The sequence below is a fragment of the Micromys minutus genome (assembly GCF_963924665.1).
Source record: "Micromys minutus genome assembly, chromosome: 1".
In the NCBI taxonomy this organism is placed as follows: Eukaryota; Metazoa; Chordata; class Mammalia; order Rodentia; family Muridae; genus Micromys; species Micromys minutus.
The window spans coordinates 69,882,226-69,903,003 of NC_137969.1; the positions used below are offsets into that span (position 1 = coordinate 69,882,226).

At 50.7% G+C, this 20,778-nt stretch overlaps 1 protein-coding gene across 1 annotated transcript; it reads left to right on the forward strand.

The window, feature by feature from the left end:
• Window positions 1–9,937: 9,937 nt before the first annotated feature.
• Window positions 9,938–17,807, forward strand: VANGL2 (VANGL planar cell polarity protein 2; the record flags this gene model as incomplete). Its single annotated transcript, XM_080910050.1, has 7 exons — window positions 9,938–10,008; window positions 10,140–10,260; window positions 13,053–13,660; window positions 14,426–14,562; window positions 15,015–15,150; window positions 16,409–16,640; window positions 17,547–17,807. The coding sequence occupies 7 exons, from the start codon at window positions 9,938–9,940 to the stop codon at window positions 17,805–17,807; spliced, it is 1,566 nt and encodes a 521-aa protein (XP_080766176.1).
• Window positions 17,808–20,778: the final 2,971 nt, after the last annotated feature.

The window sequence follows — 20,778 nt, forward strand, 5'->3', positions numbered from 1 at the left end:
TCACCCTCAAGCCACCTTCTGTGAAGTTACCTGTTCTGGCTTTTTCCTCTACATTTCATCATTTTATGGCTGGCTTCCCTTTCTCAGCATGTTTGGAAGGCTCATTCATACGTACTTATGGATGTACATCCCATATGTACAACATATGTAATGCTTTTGATGGCTCAGTAATATTCTACTACACGGATATTCCTTAGCTGATTCCATTTATTAATTTGTTTATTTGCTCATTTATTGATTTATTTTGAGACAAGGTCTTGCTTTTTATCTTTGGCTGGCCTGGAACTCACCACGTAGACTAGATTGGCTTGGAACTTGTAGAGCGCGACCTGCCTCTCTGGCTCCTGAGTGCAGGTATTAAAACCCTGCCCCATGACGCCTGGCCGTTCTTAACCACGTTTAAAGAGTAGGAAGATAGGGAGGGAACTGAGGGGCTTGTTGGTTGAGGCTGAACGTGAGCAAGGACGTCTGTGGGGTGTTTGGTATTCCTGGATCTTGAAGTACAAAGTGGGGATTTGGCCTCAGTTTCCCTAGCTGTAAAACAAAATTAATGATCCCTTTCCTGTCCTGTCCTGTGTTTGTTGGTGGAGGTGGAGGCATCTAGGAGAGCCGAGGCTGGGATAGTATTGTCAGATTCTTTTTTTTAAACCTGCCCTTTCCTTCTCTTCCCTGGCAGCACCCACCTGTGTGCTTCTGCTCCTATTCCTGTGGGACTCATCTTCCTGCTTTCCGTCTGATCAGCTCCCTCTTTCTCACACTCTACAGGTGGGTAATCCTGTGCTCCATGTGATTTTGATAGCAGATGTACAGACACCTCTCTCTGTGCTGTTTGGCCTTTGACAGCCCTTTGTCACCTTGTCTGTTGTGATCTGGTTAGAACCGCAGTGTGCCAGGCAGGATCTCTGCATCTCTTCTCCCCGCCCCCACCTCCCATTCCTGCTTAGTGTGGAGTGCGAGGCTGAGGCTTCTATGGTGGAGCCCTTTGGAAATGAGCTGTTGCAGTGCCAATCTTATGCCCCTGGCAAGGTTGGTAATTACAGACAAGACAGCTGGGAATGGGTTTGGGAAAAGCAAGCTGGGAATCAGCAGGAATGGAGCTATCCTGGTAATCAGGGTGGGGCTCTGAGAGGGGAAAGTGGCTGTGTCTGGGGGCTGGGGTGGGGCAGAGGCTTGGAGCCTCCTTCCCTGCCCATTGATGAATGTCCAGGATGAGAGCCTGGGAGAGTGGGAAGCCTTTGGGTCCTAGGCCTGACCTCACTGAGGAAGAGGGAGGAGAAGGGAGAGGCTAGGGGACCAAAGAGCTCCTGAGACATGGGATGGATCAGTAGGTGATTAGTTTCCGGCCCATGCTCCTGTTGGGGAGGAGCCATCTCTGCATCCAGAGATGATTCTTCCTTATGAGTGGAATCTACTTTTCATAATAGAAAAATAGGTGAGAAGGAAAAGAAGCAGAAGGTTTGGCTACGCAGTACCTAAAAGCTGGGGAACCAGCACTTTACTGTCATTTAAAATAATGTATTGATTTGTATTTTTAATGTACATTGGTGTTTTGCCTGCATGTATGTCTGTGTGAGGGTGTCAGCTCCCTGGAACAGGAGTTACAGACAATTAGGAGCTGCCTTGTGGTACCCTCCCTCCCTCCCTCCCTTTCTTCCTCCCTCCCTCCCTCCCTCCTTCCCCCTCCCCTCCCTCCCTCCCTTCCTTTCTTTCTTTCTCTCTTTCTCCCCCCCCCCTTTTTTCCTTTCTTTCTTTCTTGAGGCAGGGTCTCACTGTGTGGCCCTAACTGGCCTGAAACTTCCTTTGCACACCAGATTGGCTTCAAACTCAAGAGATCAGCTTGTCTCTGCCTCTCAAGTGCTGGGCTCACAAAGGCATGTGGCCACCACACCTGGCCTTATTGAATGCTTTCTGTGTTTCAGCTTTTTTGATATACTGGATACATTATTGTATAGAAAACTATTGTCCCCATTTTACAGACAGGAAAATAAACTTAGAGAAGGCAAGAAAGTCTTCAGAGATGGTGTAGCTCCTAACTGCTGTTCTTGGTCTCTGTGTTTTCTTTGCTCTTTGGGCTTTCTTTTCCCAGTCTTTTTGTCTTTCCATGATGTCTTCCCTGTTCTGATTGCTCAGTGTTGGCTTTAATTTTGAACGTGACTAATCCCTCTTTCCCCTTGGAAAGCTGACGCAAGTCCACATAGCCTGACTAGTAGAGACCTCTAAGGATGAGAACCAGTGGGTTCTCTGGGAGGAGCCCAGCCTTTTCCCAGAAGCCTCTTCTCATTGTCTAAGCCACTGCAGGGGTCCTGTTGGAGCTGAAGCTCTTCCTTCCTGTGTGGAGTGGGAGCCTCACTCAGCAAGGAGTCTTTGTGGAGAGGGACCTCAGTCGTAGGACTTTTAAGTTTTATTACTCTTATCAGTGCCTGGCTCCCCCAGCCTGGACAGAAGGCAAGGGGCGGGGGTTGTAAATGGGGTATCTGGTTTTTTAGGGTAAGAGAGGAGTTCAGACAGAAACAGGCACTGAGCCTGAGGTCTGATGTGGTAACTCAAAAACCAGCCAAGTGTGAACAGAAACACGTATCTTGTCACCTGCTCTACTCCAGGAATGGAAGTGGCGCACAGAAAGATGGGGGAGTTGCTAATTTTCAGAGAGAGGGAGAAGCACGGTGAGGGAGGCGGGTGTTGTCAGGAGGCTGGCTGCAGCTCCTTTGGCTTTCTCAGTGTTCCTCGACATGAGTGGCCCTGGGCTGAGGGAGGTGGAGAAGGTTTTATGGAGAAATCCAGGCCCCCTCCCCCATACACACTGGGTGTCACACCTTGAGGCTCACTCTCCTGCTTTCCCATACGATGTGGCGTCACCCACGGTGTCACATGTCTTTCTTCCACACACTCCTTCCCCAAGTCTTGGCTCTCCTGGTCCACATTGCCAGCCTCAATGAGGTTGGCTGACTTCCTCTTCCTAAAGAACTCTTCCTGCCTAGAGGCCAGGGCTTTGTGAACAGACTTTGAGGTCTCCTGGGGCCAGGGACAGTTGAGGCCTACTTAGGACCGAAGGATGGTGGCATTTTGCTTGCCGGTGTGCATAGGAAGTGGGCCTGTGGGTCAGCGTGGCTCATCTACTTCCTGCTGCCCTCCTCCCCTTTCTGGCTTAGTCTTTCCATACCTCACCTGGCGTGTGGGGAGGGGCCTCTTCTGCCACAGCCTGGGAGGCAGCAGCTCAAATCCCTGTGGGTGGGGGAAATTAAATAGAGCATCCTGGCATTTCAGTCCTGGTTGCCTCTGTGTCCTCTCTCCCCATAGCCTCAGCCTGGGAAAGATGCCAAAGGGAATATTCATCCCTCAACATCCTGCCCAAGATTGACCAGGGATGGGTCTAAGGGAAACCAGGGGATGGGATGCTTGTGTTTGTATGTGAGCATGTGAGTGAGTGCTGGGTTGGGGGGCAGGGACTCTGAGAGCTTGCATGGGGGTAGGGGTGCCAGAGAGAGCAGAACAGGTCTCTACAGAACCTGCCTGGCCAGGGTGGGTGGAGATGGGTGGGGCAGGCAGGAACCATTCCAGGTTTCAGAAGGGGAACTAGAATGTGGGCGCGCGCTCGTGCACGTGTTTGTGAGTTTGTGTGTGTGTGTGTGTGAGTGTGTGAGTGTTTCAGTGTCTGGATTTGGAGGGTACCCTCCCCACTGCCTGCTTTACACTGAGGGAACTTACTACAGAAGGTGGAAAGGGGTGGGGCTCTGCTCCCTAGCTCCTTTTTAGTCTGTATCAGGTGCCTGGCAGGAGCCTATCTGTGGGCTCTTCCCTGCTACTCTGCCCCTCCCCTGCTGGGAGGAGGATCCTGCCCCCACCCTGGGGCTGTGAGGATGGTGAGCTCATGTCTGGCCCTCCTAGGAGAGTGCTTGGTTAGCAGTCCGGGGGTGGGGCACCTAGTGCCAGCTCCTGGGCACCTAGTCCTGCAGCCTTCCCACTGGGCCCCCTGAGATCCACCTGCCTTCTTTGGCCTCTTGGGTCTCATGAGAGTCACTGGGTTTTTCTGAGGGTATGAGAGTGAGTCTGGGAACCCATTTTAAGGCTTAGGGTGGTTGTGGCCCATCCTGTACCTTGATTCTTTTTGATAGGAAGGATCCAGCATGAGTGTCTTGGGATGGGTGGCTTGTTCATGGCCAAGGCTGCCTGGAGACGAACCGTGTGTTAAAGTTCCTAGGAACGGTGACTGGTTGGGTACAGAAACTGTTTATTCTGGATGGATTCTTTGGTATCGGGCTGAGACCGCCTGGTCTCTGGCCCCATGTCACTGGTGGGAAGGCACAGGGCAGGAGTCATCAAGTTTTCCCCTCTCCTCAGCTTCTTGTAGTGTTGTCTGATGAAAGAACCAGAGCCCTGCAGAAGAATTTGCTTGCCCTTCAGGAGATCCCCTTAAATCCAAGTGCTAGCAAGGTTTTCCCACCAGTAAGAGGCTAGGATGGGCTGTCGTGGAAGTAGTGACCACTGGCCAGCCATTTACTGCCCTTCTCTGGGCCTTTATTATCTGTAAAGTGTGATTGGTTTTATAGCTGAGTCACCATTCAGTGCTTGCAGCTGCTGAGACTTGTATGGGTCAGTCCACTGTCCCCCATTGAGGGAGAGCAAGGGCAGAAGCAGAGAGCTCCAAGTTAGGTGTCTGTATTTTTACTCAAATCATAAGCCTTGACTCTGTTATTGCTTGGCAGGGCTACCTGGCTGGACTCATCTTTGAAACTCGGGATAGTATAGTATAGGCAAACCTTTGAACCTTTGTTCTGCCTTTTGATAATCAGCCTCATGACTAGGTGCTCTGCCCTTGGGCAGATAGCCAAGTTACCCCTCCCCACAAAATAGGCATTCATTGCTTGAGAGTCAACTTGGGAGTCACTTACCTACCTGCCATGGGTCATGGTACAGAAGGGCGGCCAAGCCAAATTCGGTATGACCCTGATTTTTCTGTAGGAATCAGAAAGGGTAGTAAAGGCAAGGGGCCCACAGATGAATGCCTCTTCCAGAGAGCTCCAAAGGAATAACTGTACCCAGGAAGGACTACCCTTCTTCTTCCTCAGCTGTGAAGAGAAAATGAGGCCCACTGGAGACAGACCCCAGTCAAAGCAGAACTTGTAGATTCTTTTCCAGTTCTGTAGCCTCATCTTTTTCTGGCCAAAGTCTTCTCTCACTTGAAGCCCAGGTACTTCCACCTCACAGGCCTGCTTCCAGCCCTGTCACACGTTGGTGGAGATGAAGAAGGGTTAGCCCCTTTGGAGGTGTGCACTTGTGATCCATTCTTTCCCTCCCCTCTGGCTGAGTCACCCTGGCTTCTGCTTTTTCCTAGATATATCCTCATTGTGTTCTGCCTCATACCCACATCCCAGGTCTGAGGACCTGAACTGCACTACAGGCCTACAGCAGTGGCAAAAGGACACAGTGACCACACACACACACACACACAGATCACAGATACATACACAGACACACACACATGCAGAGATCACAGACACACAGACAACACACACACACACACACGTTTGGAGATCACAGAGACACAGAGACACAGACATTCTCTCTTCTCTCTCACACACACACGTACACACACACACACAGATCACAGATATACACACAGACACACACACATGCAGAGATCACAGACACACAGACAACAGACAGACAGACACACACACACGTTCAGAGATCACAGAGACACAGACATACTCTCTTTCTCTTTCTCTCTCTCTCTCTCTCTCTCTCTCTCTCTCTCTTACACACACACACACACACACACACACACGTGCAGGGCACTTGACTGTTCACTCAGATGAGGAAGACTCAGTTGGTTCTGGTCTGTGTTTACCCTGTGCCCCTACCTACCCACATACCATGTACCCCAGGGCCTTGCTCTCTCTCTGTCTCTTGCCAGGTTTTCAGTTTATATTTTCTTGCGGCCTCCAATTGTTCCTATGAAGAAACCCGATCCCAGGCTCAGACAAAAGCTGGGGCTGCCAGAGGAGAAACCCCATTCTCTCCCCCTCTGTCCCATTCCCCCACCTCTATAACCTTTCTCGCTTTGGATGCTGGGTATGGGTTCCAGGACCTGGCTGCCATCACCTAGGCAACAGGGGGCTTTGGTTGCTATGGTGATCAATGTGGGAGAAGCTGGGCAGCCGGGACAAAAGCCCCCACATTCCCCTCAGCCCTCCTCCCAATTCCCTTGGGATGTTATTGAGACACATTCCATTAATTTTATTTCTGAAAGGCCTTTGGAGGGGAGAAGGGTCTCCTTTTTGTACGGGGCTCTCTCTGCTCCCCCCTTCTTCTTTGGCCTCCTTTTAACCCCAGATAATCCATGACTGGTTTGAGCAGGGGACTCAGTGCCTGTGTTTGTGTCTTGAGGAGTGGGGGGAGAGTTGAAAAACAGTGGGGCATATTGGCTTTTTGCAGCCTCTGCCCCTCAGCTGGGCGCAGCTCAGCCCTGTGCCTAGTCCAGACTTCTGTCTCCTCATGGCTCTGACATTTCTCCTTGTCCATCTCATCCACTCCCTCCCTCCCCCACTTGCTTTCCTGGGAACGATGCCCACCCAAGAGACCCTCCAAACCTGATCTTTGAGACTGATTAAGTAAGGGGGACTTCTGTCTTTCTCTTTGCCTACCTTTCATCGCTTCCTGATGCTGGGATTAGCTCTCTTGGATACCCAGAGAGACAGCAGGCAAAGGTATCAGAAGTTGTGGTTCTGTGGGACCCCTCTGTTTGGTGGCTGAGGGAGGAGCATGTTTGGCTGCATTTGGGCAGCCCTCTGTGTGCCAGGGCTGCGGGGTCTGTCTTTGGCTGTGGAGGAAAGTAGGGGGCTCCAGGCCTAAGTAGCTCACAACAGAGAGATGACTGGCACCCCATGTGGCTTGAAATTTATCTGCAGGGGAAACAGTGGCTTCACCTCACATCTGGGTGTGTTTGAAGTCGTGGGCTGGGGTGTGTGCGCTCCAGAGTTCTTTATTTAGTCCCACGATTTATTTATACCGCCGCCTTCCCTACTTTCGGAGGAAGTGGTTGGGGACTGGAGTTCGAGAGCTTATTAGTTGCTTAACTATTAGTAGCTACACAGTCTATGAACGCGGGTCTTTCATCCATGTGTTCCTTGCAGCTGCCCCGTGAAGAAGGCCTTCTCACCTCTCGTTTCACCAAAAAGCCCACCAGCCCGTAAGCACAGTAGGGTTAGCAGTGTGCCCACAGTCACCCAGCTCAGCAATGGGGAGCCAGGTTTTAAACCCGGATCTTTGTGTAAATCCCAGGTCCCTTTTTGCCACTGGCTCTGAGATGGGCTGCAAGTATTTGGGGTGAGGATGGGGAAGGAGGTGTCTGTCTGGGTCTAATCTGTATCTTTGTCCTTTTACTTCATCATCCCTTTTGTCATTTGCTGGCCTCAGAGTCTGCTGGCAAAGCTCAGTCTTTTAGAGCAGAGCTAGAAGGACCAGGTGGGAACCACATCAAAAGTGGCGCAGCGTAATATCTAAACCGTACGGAGGGGTAAACCAGTAGAGTGGGTTCCCTGGGGGAAGGGTAGAGGAGCCCAACATGTAATTTGTAGACAGGGGTAAGCATGGGATGGGCCCTGTTTGTGACCCTGTTTTAGAGAGGTCCAGGTCTGTTGAAGTATATCTGTTCCTAAAATGTGTGTCTATCACGTGTTGCTTTGATGTGGGGATATTGAAATCCCCGGCTCCACATAACTCTTGTCAGGAGGAGAGATGAGTAGATTTCACATCTATTCTTATCTCTCCACAGTGGTGTTCAGATAAGACAGACCGGTTCGTTTATTCGGTGGGTATCAGTTACTGGTACCCACTGGAGGGGAGATGGATGCAAATACGTATCGCTCCTTCTGCTCATCCTCCAGGTCCGGGCGATGCAGAGTTGTTGGAGAAGAAGTATCTCCACAAAGCAAGTCTGGTTCAGTTCTTTAGCACCCAGAACTTCTCAGCAGCATTGGACCCGAGTGGGTTGTGTTTATTCCTTCCTGGAACTTTGTCTTATTGGCTGTCTTGAGACTTCACTCTGCTGGCCTCTTGGCCTCCTTCTCAGTCTCTTTCTTTTCCTCCCGGACACGTGCACTTTGGAGATCTTGCATCCCTTCTCCTGAGCTCAGTGCAGCGTCTCTGCATGTTGACTATACCTTCTGCTCAGACTCCACCTCGTTGAATGCCCAAGTGCCCATTTCTCACAAAGCTGCCATGAGCTTTGTGAGTGGGGGACAGTGTACCCTCAACCCTCTCCCACAAGCTTGCTCTTCCCCACACATACTCCTGATAAACTTGATCCCCCAAAGCTTGTGTCTTCTTCCTTGCTCAGAGTAGGTTTTTATTTTTTATTTATTTTTATTACTTAAATTCAATTTTACTTACTTATTTTGTGCACTTGACTGGGTGTTTTTGATCCCCCACCCCCCAGTCAGGTCCAGTTGGTTCTGTAATTCCATTTCTTGGTTCTCGTGGCTGAGTCCTTCTCACTGTTTGCTCTTTTTCTGCTTTTTCTTCTTTCCAATCCAAATCGGCGCGGCTAAATAGGCTTCCTGATAACCTGCAAATAAAACCGCAACTCTCTGTGTGGCTCCTACAGCTTCTGCCGGCCTCCCATCCTGAGCTGTGTGACTTTGTTGTTTCTTAATTGCATGGAGCTATTTCTTGACTTGGCCTTCCATGGTGTGGTGTCATTCCCTCCCTTTCGTGGGCCTTTTCTTCCTTTCTTGGGCATGGTCAGGTGTCATTTCCCAAAGTTTCTAGACATTCAGTTTAAAGTATCTCCACAGGGCTGGGGATGTAGCTAGCCCAGTGGTATGGTGCTTGCTTAGTACACAGGGTTCAATCCCTGATACATTTGTCTGTTGCTGGGTAACGGAGTGTTCTTTTCCTTTCCCCACACTGAAGTGGCTGCTTGTATTTGTTGGCTTAGCTGTTTGTTGTACATCTCCTCCCAGACCATATACTCAGTTACACCACTGTATGCAGGACAGAGCAAAGGATATGGTTCAGTGTAGGCGAGTCAGAGAGATTTGCTTGATCGAGGAGTAGAGACAGGAGGTGCTCAGGCAGGGGGATGACTTGAGTTGGTGTTGCCAGCCATCAGTAGAGAAGATGGCCTTGGTTGCTAGAGTAGCTGGGGAGTCTGTGAGAGTTGGGGCGGGGCTCGGAAGGATAAGTGATGGGTAGCTCTTGGAAAACTGCAGAGTAGATGAAGGAGGTCCCCTGTCAGCCTTAAATAGAGATAGGCCTCTGTCTTGCTTGCCCAGGGGTTTTAGGATTTTGGAAGATGCTTTTTATTTTTTTACCCTACCATGCTGCTAATCTCTACCTCTATTCAGCCATCAGATTGAGAGAGAGAGAGAGAGAGAGAGAGAGAGAGAGAGAGAGAGAGAGAGACATTGTCTCTGAGTCTCTGTTTTCCTGACTCAGAACTGGAAAGCAGTGCTTTGATCTTCCCAATGGGGCACCGGAGTTGGATTATTCTGGGTGTCCTTCTTGCCCTCGGAGCCTGTGTTAGCGTCTTTCCCAGCCTGGGATACTGTGGGTGGAGGGTCTTTCTAGCTGACAAAGCCGGAGGAACTGAGCCTATTGGGCAGAACAGGATCCAGGAAAGAGGTATTCTCATGGAGTGGCTGGGCTTACCTGAGATTCTGGTGGCATTCGGAGATGTTTTTCTTTGTGTTCTGTCCTACGGGAAGCCTGAGCAACCCTCTAAGCAGTTGCTTTATCTTCTCAGGGAGCTGTCACTTGAATTTCTCTGAGATAAGCCCACTCGTCCAGCAAAATAGAGTCCCTCAGGGTGACGGTTGACTTCCTAAAGGTGCCTCTTGGCCTGAAGAAGCCTGTGCTGAAGGAGGTGGCTGTGGGGCCCCCCAAGAGGCCCCAGCCCGCGGCCCTGGAGCGCTACAAGGCACGGCGTTCAGACGCCATGGACACCGAGTCCCAGTACTCGGGCTATTCCTACAAGTCGGGCCACTCCCGCAGCTCCCGAAAGCACAGGTGGGTACAGCTCCAGTAGACCGGGCTGGTAGAGAGGTGGTGTATGTTAAGGTGGTGGGGTACGGGGCTGCTGAAGGGACCTTGAATCCTCTCTTGACTTTTGTCTCGGTTTCTCTGGCTTCCTGATGCAGGGACCGCCGGGACCGACACCGCTCTAAGAGCCGGGATGGGAGTCGCGGAGATAAATCAGTGACGATTCAGGCTCCGGGAGAGCCCCTGCTGGACAATGAGTCCACGAGGGGGGATGAGCGGGTGAGCATCGGGATAAAATGGTTTAGATCAGACATTTTCTGATCCTCTGGGGCAGGTGGAGTCTCCTAGGCAAGTGCAGGGCCGATAGATATTTAGGACACATCCAAGATCAAGAGCAGTATCTTTTCGTTTATTTTTTGACACAGGGTCGCCTTATGTAGCTTGGCTTTGTTGTGAGACAGGGTCTCACAGAGTAGCCCTAGCTAGCATTGAACTCACCGAGATCCTTCTGCTCCTGCTGAGTGCTAGATTTAAAGGTGTGTGTCACTATGTCTGGTCCCCAGACTGATTATTTAAAATAGAATCCTCCTGTCTCTGAGTCCCAAATGAAGGGATTATAGGTGTGCTACTATGCCTCCTTTGTTTTGTTCCAAAGTGGGATCTTGTTGCAGGGCATTCAGGGAATTCAGATGTTAGTGGAAACTCTTTTGGAGGTACTAGTTCCTACCTGATCTCTAGAGGCAGAGGTGGTTTAGCTGAGTAAGTAGAATGTTCCTACTGCTCTGAAGCTCCAGTCAGGTTGGTGCAGGCTGGATGGAGTAGGAGGGCAGAGGTGGCGGTGGGTAGGCTACAGGTTTCCCTCAAGTCTCAGATGTACGCCCTCTGCTGTTAGCTTGTGGAACAGCATCACCTAGGTCCTAGGGAAAAGAGGTTTGGGAACAGTAAATGGAGCTAGGGCAGGAGAAGAGAGACTGGGCAGTTAGAAGGGGCACCTTGGGAAAGAATTCTCTAGGACAGAGTGAGCAGCTGTTTCTGTCCTAACTTCTGGTCCATTGCACTCCCTGGATAGAGAGGACAGTTGGCAGAGCACAATCCTGGAATTTAGGAGGGACGGGATTTGTGGTGACACTGAGATTTTCCAAGTCTTATTCCTGTTCTTTCTTCTTGGGAGTGTCCTAGGCAGTGGAGACTCTTAGCTTCTTGTTCCTGGGGGCAGGAGCCTGTCTGACATTGGGAACTCTTTTCTTTCTGTAATATCAGGCCTCGTGGATTTTTGAAGTGATGTTGAGGTCTGATTAAATTCCCCTCCTATTGGGTGGGGTTCCCTGCCTCGATCTTTGAGAGAGAGTAGGCAGTGTATTTGGGGTCACTGGGTGAGGGTATGGTTCCAGCCCCACAGCTGACAGTGGCCAGCTCTTCTGCCTTCTGTATTCAGATTAGATTCTTCTTCCATGTTTGGGAGAGGACATCCCTTAGCTCTAGCCACTGGCCCTTCCAGGCTGCCTCTTACAGTGCACCGAGTAGCGCAGTCCTGTAGCTTGTATTCCCTGAGGTTTAGGGTAAGGCTCCAGGAGTTCAGGCTGGAAGTGAATTGTGGGTACTGAAAGTCCTGATGGTTTTGGGATGTCTCTGTAGGATGCTCTCTTGCCCCTGCAGGGGAACAGCTTTGAGCAGACCACACTCAGAAGGGCACCTGGGAGCCCATCTGTCCGGACTTATGTCCTCAGATCCTGCACCATGGTTATTCAGATGGTCATCACATGGAGCTAGCTTTATAGAGACCCACAGTGACCCTGAGTCTGCAATGTGTCCCCTGTATTCTATTTAGATCATTCACTGATCTTCCTGTCCCCCTTTCTCCCTTAATGAGAAAACATGCAATAACCCCTCCCAAGGTCTCATGTAGCTCAGGCTAGCCTTGATCTTACTAATGTAACTGAAGATGACTTTGAACCTCTGACCTTCCTTCCTCCACCTGCCAAGTGCTAGGATTACAGGCATATACCACTGCCCCTGGATTTTCTTTCTTTTTTTTTTTTTTTCTTTTTGAGACTGTCTTGATCTGTGGACTAGGCTAATTTTGGTCACCCACAGGATCTTCCTGCTTTGTCCTCCTGTGTTCTGGGATCACAGTCACGCCTCCCCTCACTTGGCTAGAATAGATGTCTGTTTCTGGCATTGCAACAAGGCCTGCCCAAGTGGCTTTGACTTCCGCTTCCTAGCCACTTTGCTCACTGCTCCTGCACGTGGACCCCCTGCTCTCTCTTTCCTCAGGGTGCCTTGGTTCATAAATCTCTGCCCTAAATATCTGTCTCTGGCTTTTGCCGAAACCATGGACTGATGCAAAAACTGAAAGAAACTTAGGAGAGCCTAGAACGTGAATGCTGGAATAGTTCATGGGCATCTTATTTAAGTGCAGGTTGTGGTTTAGTAAATAGGGGATGGGCCTGCGGGTCTGCCTTTCTCAAGTGCTCCCTGGTGATTTCCACACCGCAGGTCCGAAGAGCGGCCCCTAGAGATCATTTAGTTCAGAGTTCCCAATCTTGGCTGAACATTATAATCATCTTGGGAGCTTTTTTTTTTTTTTTTTTTTTTTTAAAAAGGTTGACAAGCAGATCTCACTTTGCATAATTGGTACGTTTTCCAAACTCCCTAGGCGATTCTACTGTGTGCAGCTGGGGTTAAGAACCACTAATTCAGATGAGCTTTTTGCATGTCATCCGCTGCTGGGGGTCAGCTCCGCTCCTATCACTCTCTGGAAGCTGCCTGGTTTGCCTGGCAAGCCTGCCCTGGGGTCACTGTCATTGCAGGAGAAGCTCCCTTGGCAGTTGCCCTGTGCTCTGCTTCGGGGGTCATCGCTGCACATGCGGTATCTTCCCCCTGACCTCAGTGCAGCTCCCTCGGGACTTGGGTTTTAGATGGCAATTTCTGCAGCGACAAGACAGGCGCACAGCAAAGCTCAGTGCCTTCTGACGATTGTGTATGTGCTGATTTCTCTCTCCCGTCCCCTTTCCCACGGGTACCTGCCTTCTCCACCCGTCTTTCCCTTTCCACCCCCTTCCTGACTGTAGGATGACAACTGGGGAGAAACAACAACGGTGGTCACCGGCACTTCTGAGCACAGTATCTCCCACGATGACCTCACGCGCATCGCCAAGGACATGGAGGACAGTGCCCCGTTGGATTGTTCCCGCCACTTGGGCGTGGCGGCAGGGGCCATTTTGGCACTGCTCTCTTTCCTCACCCCGCTGGCTTTCCTGCTGCTGCCCCCACTACTGTGGCGGGAGGAGCTGGAGCCCTGTGGGACCGCCTGTGAGGGCCTCTTCATCTCTGTGGCCTTCAAGCTGCTCATCCTGCTGTTGGGCAGCTGGGCTCTGTTCTTCCGGCGGCCCAAGGCCTCACTGCCCCGAGTCTTCGTTTTAAGAGCTCTGCTCATGGTGCTTGTCTTCCTGCTGGTTATCTCCTACTGGCTCTTCTACGGCGTGCGCATCTTGGATGCCCGGGAGCGCAGCTACCAGGGCGTGGTTCAGTTTGCCGTTTCGCTAGTGGATGCCTTACTTTTCGTGCACTATCTGGCCGTAGTTCTGCTGGAGCTGCGGCAGCTCCAGCCCCAGTTCACACTCAAGGTCGTGAGATCCACAGATGGGGCGAGCCGCTTCTACAACGTCGGCCATCTCAGGTATGGGTGTACGGCAGTAAAGCGGGACTTGCGTAGGACAAAGATGAGACCCGAAAAGGTTTGGGGGGAGGGGGAGGGAAGGAGGAGGGTGTGATGGTGGGGACAATAAGTGACGAACTAGAGAGGGCTGGGTGGAAGGGAGTTTGCACACATTTAAGAGTCCAGCGGCATTTTCAGCCTAACCACAAGATCATATGTAGAACTGTGGGCAAGATGTCAGCAGGAGTTGTGAACTGGCAGTGATAGGCAATTCAAAATCAGGACTCTTAGAGGAGGATGGGCTAAGAGGGAGATGGGTAAGGGGTATAAACAAGGTTTCTAGGAGGCTTTTTTTCCCTTTTTTTAAAAAGAGTAGTCAGTAAATGTTACTGAGATGAGCCAGCCAGAGGGAGAGACAGAAAGTTAGCTCCCACCAGACTTGTGGACAGGATGTTCCCCTCCCCCGAGGCTATGCAGAGCATCAGTGACACCTCCTAGGTCCCATCAGAAACCTTGGGGGAATGTTGGAGGGGGATGAGGAGCCCTTTGGCTGGGGCTTATTTACCAACCCTGGCTTCAGCATGGCCGGAAGTGAGTAGCAGACCCAGCCTTGGGAAGGGTTAGGGGCCTGGTAAGTATAGACCTCAGGCTTGAGCCAGGCTTCCTGGAAGCAGCTTGTCCTTGTCGTGTGTCCTCTCCAGCCCTGCCGACCTGCCCTGATGTGTCCCTTCCCCTGCGCCCCTTGTCTGTCCCTTCTCCCTCCCCCTCCTGCCGTCTCCCCAACAGCATCCAGCGAGTGGCAGTATGGATCCTGGAGAAGTATTACCATGACTTCCCTGTCTACAACCCCGCCCTCCTCAACCTGCCCAAGTCCGTCCTGGCCAAGAAAGTGTCTGGCTTCAAGGTGTATTCTCTCGGAGAGGGTGAGCGGCCCTGCTCCTCCACCCCTCCCGGCCTCTTCCTAAACAAGACCCCAAGCAACTTTCCTTGCCTTTTCCTTTCTCTGGCCTGTCCCAGCCCCTCTGTTCTGTCATTCCCCTTGACTTCAGGTAGCTGGTTTTTGCTGCTATCCTTTTTAGACTATGGTGTATCCCCTGGCTTAGTTCCTGTGTCTACTCAGCCCTGGTCTCTACCCTTTGGCCCTGAGCTGCAAAACCTGCATCAGGAGGCATATGTATCTGCAGGACTCCTCCCCTATCCGTCAGTGCCTTTCTGATTGCTTTCCTGCAGTTTCTCCCAGAGGTGGCCAGGAGGGCCGGGATGGGGAGGCATTGCTGGGTGGCGGGGACACATCCTGTGGCTGTTCCAGGCCGTGTTTCCAGATGGCAGAGGCTGCACTTTTTCTGACCATCTCGTCTATCCTGATCCTGTACAGAAAACAGCACCAATAACTCCACTGGCCAGTCAAGGGCCGTGATTGCGGCTGCGGCACGGAGGCGCGACAACAGCCACAATGAGTACTACTATGAGGAAGCCGAGCATGAGCGCAGAGTGCGCAAGCGCAGGGCCAGGTGGGTACCGGCTGAGTTCAGCGGGGTTGGGGGAGTCGAGTCGATAGAGTGGTGTCTGTTGGATGAACTGGGGCGAGGAAGCCCAGGAAGCCCCAGTGCCTGCTGGGAGACAGAACAGTGACGATACAGGGTCTGTGTATTCATTTCCTAGTGCTCCCGTGGCTGATTACCACAGGCTCGGCAGCTGTAAAACGGCACGTGTGTTATTGCTCTGTCCCGTGGGTCAGGTTCAGGCTTGCTGGACCTCCTGCTTGGACCTTGAAGGCTAAAATCTGTTTTTATTTTATGTGAGCCTGGGTTTGCCTCTCAGGCTCCCTGGCTTTTGATGGAATCACTTGCATGTCATGCTCCTACAGTTTCCGGCCTGGTCGTTGGCGTTTTCTAACAGAAGTCAGATCTGACTTTTGCCACCTACAGAGAAGACTGCTTGTCAGGCCCAACAGGATAATAATGATATGTGTGTGGAGGCCAGAGGACAACCTGTCATTCATTTTGCTTTTTGAGATGGCATCTACTTGGCTCACCAAGTAGACTAGGCTAAGCTGGCTGGCCTCCAGATCCTAGGGACCTGCCTGCCTCTGCTTCGCTAGTGCTGGGATTAAAAGTATGGGCCATTATACTTGGAATTTTTTTTTTCTTTTGTGACAGGGTCTTACTATTTAGTCCTGGCTGTCCAAAAACTTGCTGTGTAGACCAGCCTGGTCTCAAACTGCTGCATATATTCTTCCACCCGAGTCGGGTGCCCGCGCTATTGTGGCTGAGTAAATAAAATGCCATTTCCAAAGCCAGGATCCTTGCCAAGCCTAATGACCGAGTTCAGTTCCGAGAATCCATGTTGGAAAAGGAGAAAGGACTCCTCTAAGCCCCATAGAAGGCGTGTGCACGCCCCACCCATGTAAATAACACATGACGGCTACCACATCTACTGATGTCCTTTCCCTTTAGTCATAGTTTTTCACGTGGTGTGGTGTGCAGTCTTTTCTTAGGTCTGATGGGATACTTGGCCTTTTCTGCAGCTTAGTTCCTGAGTGTCAGGATTCGATGCTAGGCTTGCTCACTTTAAGTCCCTAGTCCGATCCCACTGAGTACTACCGTTTCTTGCTGCTCATGAGGAAAGCACCCCCCTCCCCCCATCTCTTAGCACTTGGCTCCACATGGACTTGTGTTAATTCCGGGAGAGTACAGAGAGTTCTCAGGGCCGGTGGGCAGAGGTAGGATGAGCATTGGTCACCTGCTTCAGATGCTGCCTGTTCCCCAGGCTCGTGGTGGCTGTGGAGGAGGCCTTCACTCACATTAAGAGGCTGCAGGAGGAGGAACAGAAGAACCCCAGGGAGGTGATGGACCCCCGGGAAGCAGCCCAAGCCATCTTTGCATCCATGGCCCGTGCCATGCAGAAGTACCTTCGCACCACGAAACAGCAGCCTTACCATACCATGGAGAGCATCCTTCAGCACCTGGAGTTCTGCATCACCCACGACATGACGCCCAAGGTAGGCTTGCCGCTTCCAGACCTTCCTCTGTGTCTGGCTTGTCGTCTCTTTTATTCATGGTAGTATCTCCTTCCTGCTCTTTGCCTCGTCCTTACCTCTTCTTGAGAATCTCCTCTCCTGTCCCCATTCCATCTATTTTGTCTGTGTGGAGCGGAGGAGGCAAGGGCAGACTCTGGAACTATATGGGGGATTTCAGAGGCCTGTTTCTCATTTTTAGAAGGCCCTAGAATTTCTACTTACACTGTTACCTTCCTGACCCCTTCATCCCCAAAGGAAGCTTTTGCCGCTGCTTACTTTTAGCTATTGGCTTACCTCAGCCTAGTTGCCAGCTTCCTAGAATGGCTCTCTCTCTGAGCCATCTTTGTTGAGTGGGTGATAGAGAGGCTGGGACTGTAGTTCAGTGGTTATGTCAGGCCTTAGTTCTCTGTTTCAGTTACCAGCAAAACGTGTGTGTTTGTGTGTGTGTGTGTGTGTCCCTGCACATGCACACACACATACACACACATACACACACACGCAGTGGTGCACTTGAATCTTTGCTTGTCCTACTTCCCTTCTTATGTAGACCTACATGGTTCTAGTCATATCAGCTGTATGGAAGGGAAGGAAGATAGAAGGAAAAATGAGGTTCAAGTTGCCCTGGGCACAGCCTGGTGCAAGGAATAGGGTAAAGGATGGGGGTGAATCCTGGTCCTGACTGTAGCTGTGTCACGTCTGTGCATGTGATCATCCCCATATATACATTAAGCGACTCTCCAGCTCCCTTCTATGATCACGTCTGAAAATACTAGTTCATGTGTATAGAATGAACTCAGAAACATCCTATCTCTTAGAAAACTGTGTCTCAGAGGATGTAGTGTGGATGGGTGGAAGAGATGCCAAATCAGTATCTTCTTTCCTCCTCAGGCTTTCCTGGAGCGATATTTGGCTGCTGGACCCACCATACAGTACCACAAGGAACGTTGGCTGGCCAAGCAGTGGACACTGGTGAGCGAGGAGCCAGTGACCAATGGGCTGAAGGATGGCATAGTTTTCCTCTTAAAGCGGCAGGACTTCAGCTTGGTGGTGAGCACCAAGAAGGTGCCCTTCTTCAAACTCTCGGAGGAATTTGTAGATCCCAAGTCACATAAGTTTGTCATGCGGCTGCAATCGGAGACCTCTGTGTGACTTTGCCGCAGCCGGGGAGGAGGGATGTGGGGGTTCCTGCGGAGTGGGAGGGGCCTGCTTCTCTGGCCCTGACATATTTCTGCCATCCTGCTTCCTCTTGCTCTTGTTTTCTTTTTTTTAATTTTTTTTTTTTTTGTGGTTTTTTTTTTTTTTTTTTTTTTTTTTTTTTTTTTTTTTTTTTTTACTTGAATTAATTTATCCTGTACCCAGTCTCCTCCCCTCTTCCTCAGTTTTTCCCATCTGAAAATATGGAGAGAACACCTTGCTTTAACAATACCTGGGAACCACCCTGCCCCCTAATTTTGTGTCACTCCAGGCCCTGCAGGAAACAGTGCCTCATAACTACCCCCACCCCTGTTCTTCCCCCAAAATGTTCCAAAAGCGTTCAGGGTCTTCCTGATTGTACCCTTGCCTCCTGAGCTCCAACTTATAAACGTACATTCTTAGAGCCATGCTCTCTAGTGGCCCCTGATAGGGTTTTTCTCTTGAAGGCACAGCTCCTACCCCAGAGAACCATGGTGCCAAACTCTTGTGGGACAGCCGCTAACCCTATCCCTTGTCCACACCCTTGGCCCCGAGTCTCTGGGCAACGATGCACCTGTGACATAGTCCCAGAGTTAGGATTCTCCCTGCAGTCTTGCTCTCTAGTGTTACAGCTGCATGTACTTCCTGGTACACATACACACACACTCACACACACACACTGCAACTCACAGACATACAACAGACACACAAACACAGTACAAGGGTGTGTTCTACACAGGAGTCTTTACTGCTATTTCTAACTTGTATAGTCATGTGATCATAGGCAAACGGAGGTGGAACCTCTCTGACCACTTTACCAGGGCTGTGGCAAAGGTATAATGTGTCTTTCTTTCTTAGACAACCCCTGAGAGGAGGGGTAGGATAGACCCCTGAAGTTGGAGAGACCCTTGTCACTGACCCCATCCCTCTGAACTCACTGACCCCACCCTTACCCATGAAGGATGCATGTTGACTTAAGGACTTCATGGCATTCGGACCCTGAGGAACCCTGGGGTGGAAGACATTTTCTTTTTTGCACCAGCTACCCCAGTCCTGCTGAATTCCAGCTCCAGAGACCTGTGGCCTCATCTCTTCTTAGGGGGAGGCTCCTTCTCATCCCCTGCCTTAAATCCAGTTCTTTGCCTCAGGGGTCTCTTCCATGGCCTTCCAGGGTCCCGTCCTCTTCTCTCCCTGCCTCGCTTTCTGGGCTCTCGATCAGGGTGAGGGACCAGGATTACTGCCTTTTGTGGGTATTAGCTCCTCACCCCATTAGAACTAACATAGCCTTTGCAGCGAATCTGCATCTCAGTAATTTAAAGCTCACTTTGAGCGGGATTCGCTAACCCTCTAATGGATATTTTCAGAGTAAACTTGAGCCTTTAAATCAGACACCTTTACATTATTTTTTCATCGCAAGGACTAGAGCTAGAGCACACCTACATGCTTCCTTCCAGGATCTGTGGGGACGACTGTCCTGGTGGCTGGGATGGAGAAATGTCCCTGTACCATGCTCTCAACAACTCTCAAAGCCCCTGGACAGGCCCTTTGCTTCCCCTGGAATTTTTGCTGGTATTTGCTGTGCAAAGCACACCCTGAGAGGGGGTACCTTTGATTTTATTGTGAGACTGTGGGGTCCAAAGTGGGAGTCTACCCACCCATCACTAAAGGACTTGTTCATTCGGGGTTCCCTTGTTCTCATAGGAATGGTCTTTGGAGCTGACTTACGAAGGGCCTCAAGTTTAGGGCTGTGGTAGAGGTGCTGGATAAACTCCAGTGAAATTAATATGTCCTTGGGTAACGGGGAGGTATCTTTTCTTTAAAAAAAAAAAAAAAATCAGGTTTCAGAGGAGACCCTTTTGAGTCACGTAAATACCTCACTATCCTGGAAAGCAGGGCCTGGATGGTGACTAGGGTCGTTGCCTTTGTGGGCAAGAGTGGGTTTTGGTGTTGCTTTGAGCAGTGGGTGGGTGGGGTGGGCCGAAGGAAAAGATTTGGGATCTTAGTTGATGCCCTAGGTCAGGGGCACAGCAGTGTTTATTTTAAGGACCTGCCACGTTTTTTAATCACTGTGATATTTCCATTCCTTTTTCCTAAAACAAAGAGAAGAAGTTTCCCTGACTCTCTGTCTAAGCACTAAGGGCTGTGACTTAAGAATGGTAGCGTTGGTCCTTTGTGTCAGAACTGTGGTATCTTCGTCTACTTTGGTTGTTACTAGTTTTTTTTTTTTTTTTTCTTTTCTTTTTTTTAATGTCAGGATGAATTGTCAAATGTATGGCTCTCTCTCTGTGTGTATGTGTGAGGAGTGTGTGTGTGTGTGTGTGTGTGTGTGTGTGTCTTCTCCAGAATGGGAAGTTGTCTTTATGCTGTGAACTCCTATGGGTGGGCAGCTGACTCAGTCTCTCTGAGCAGTTTCCTCAACCATTGCTGTCCTACCACTAACCTGGTTTCTTACACTTCCACTGTGGCTAGCCAGCCTAACACTGTTGCCGTAGGGGATGCTGTGCTGGGCTACTCCAGTGCACTCGCTGCTCTGTCCATGTGGCATCCTAGCTCATCCCCACTGCACGACTTGATCTTTTGTTTCCATGACCTTGGTGCGTGCTTACCCGCCCTTCCCCAACACCACCAGGACACCGTGCCTCCGTCCATCACCTACCTCACCACTGTCACCCTCCCCATTGGTCCCTTTCCAGTTTCTCCTTAAATGTATGTTCTCTCCGTTGGTTTTTATTTACATCTCTCCAGTCTCTCACTTCCTCCCATCTCTGCTGTTTGTGCTTTCGCTCCTAGCTGGCCACAGCATTCCCATTGTGAACCTTGATTTGATAAGGGCAAGGGGGCAGGATTCTTGGGAGATCCTTACTCCGAATGTCTGTGTCCCAGGGTTTGTGCTCTCCCTGATGGTTGGGCCTAGCTCTGCTGTGCCCCTTCCTGGTGTCTATCAGTC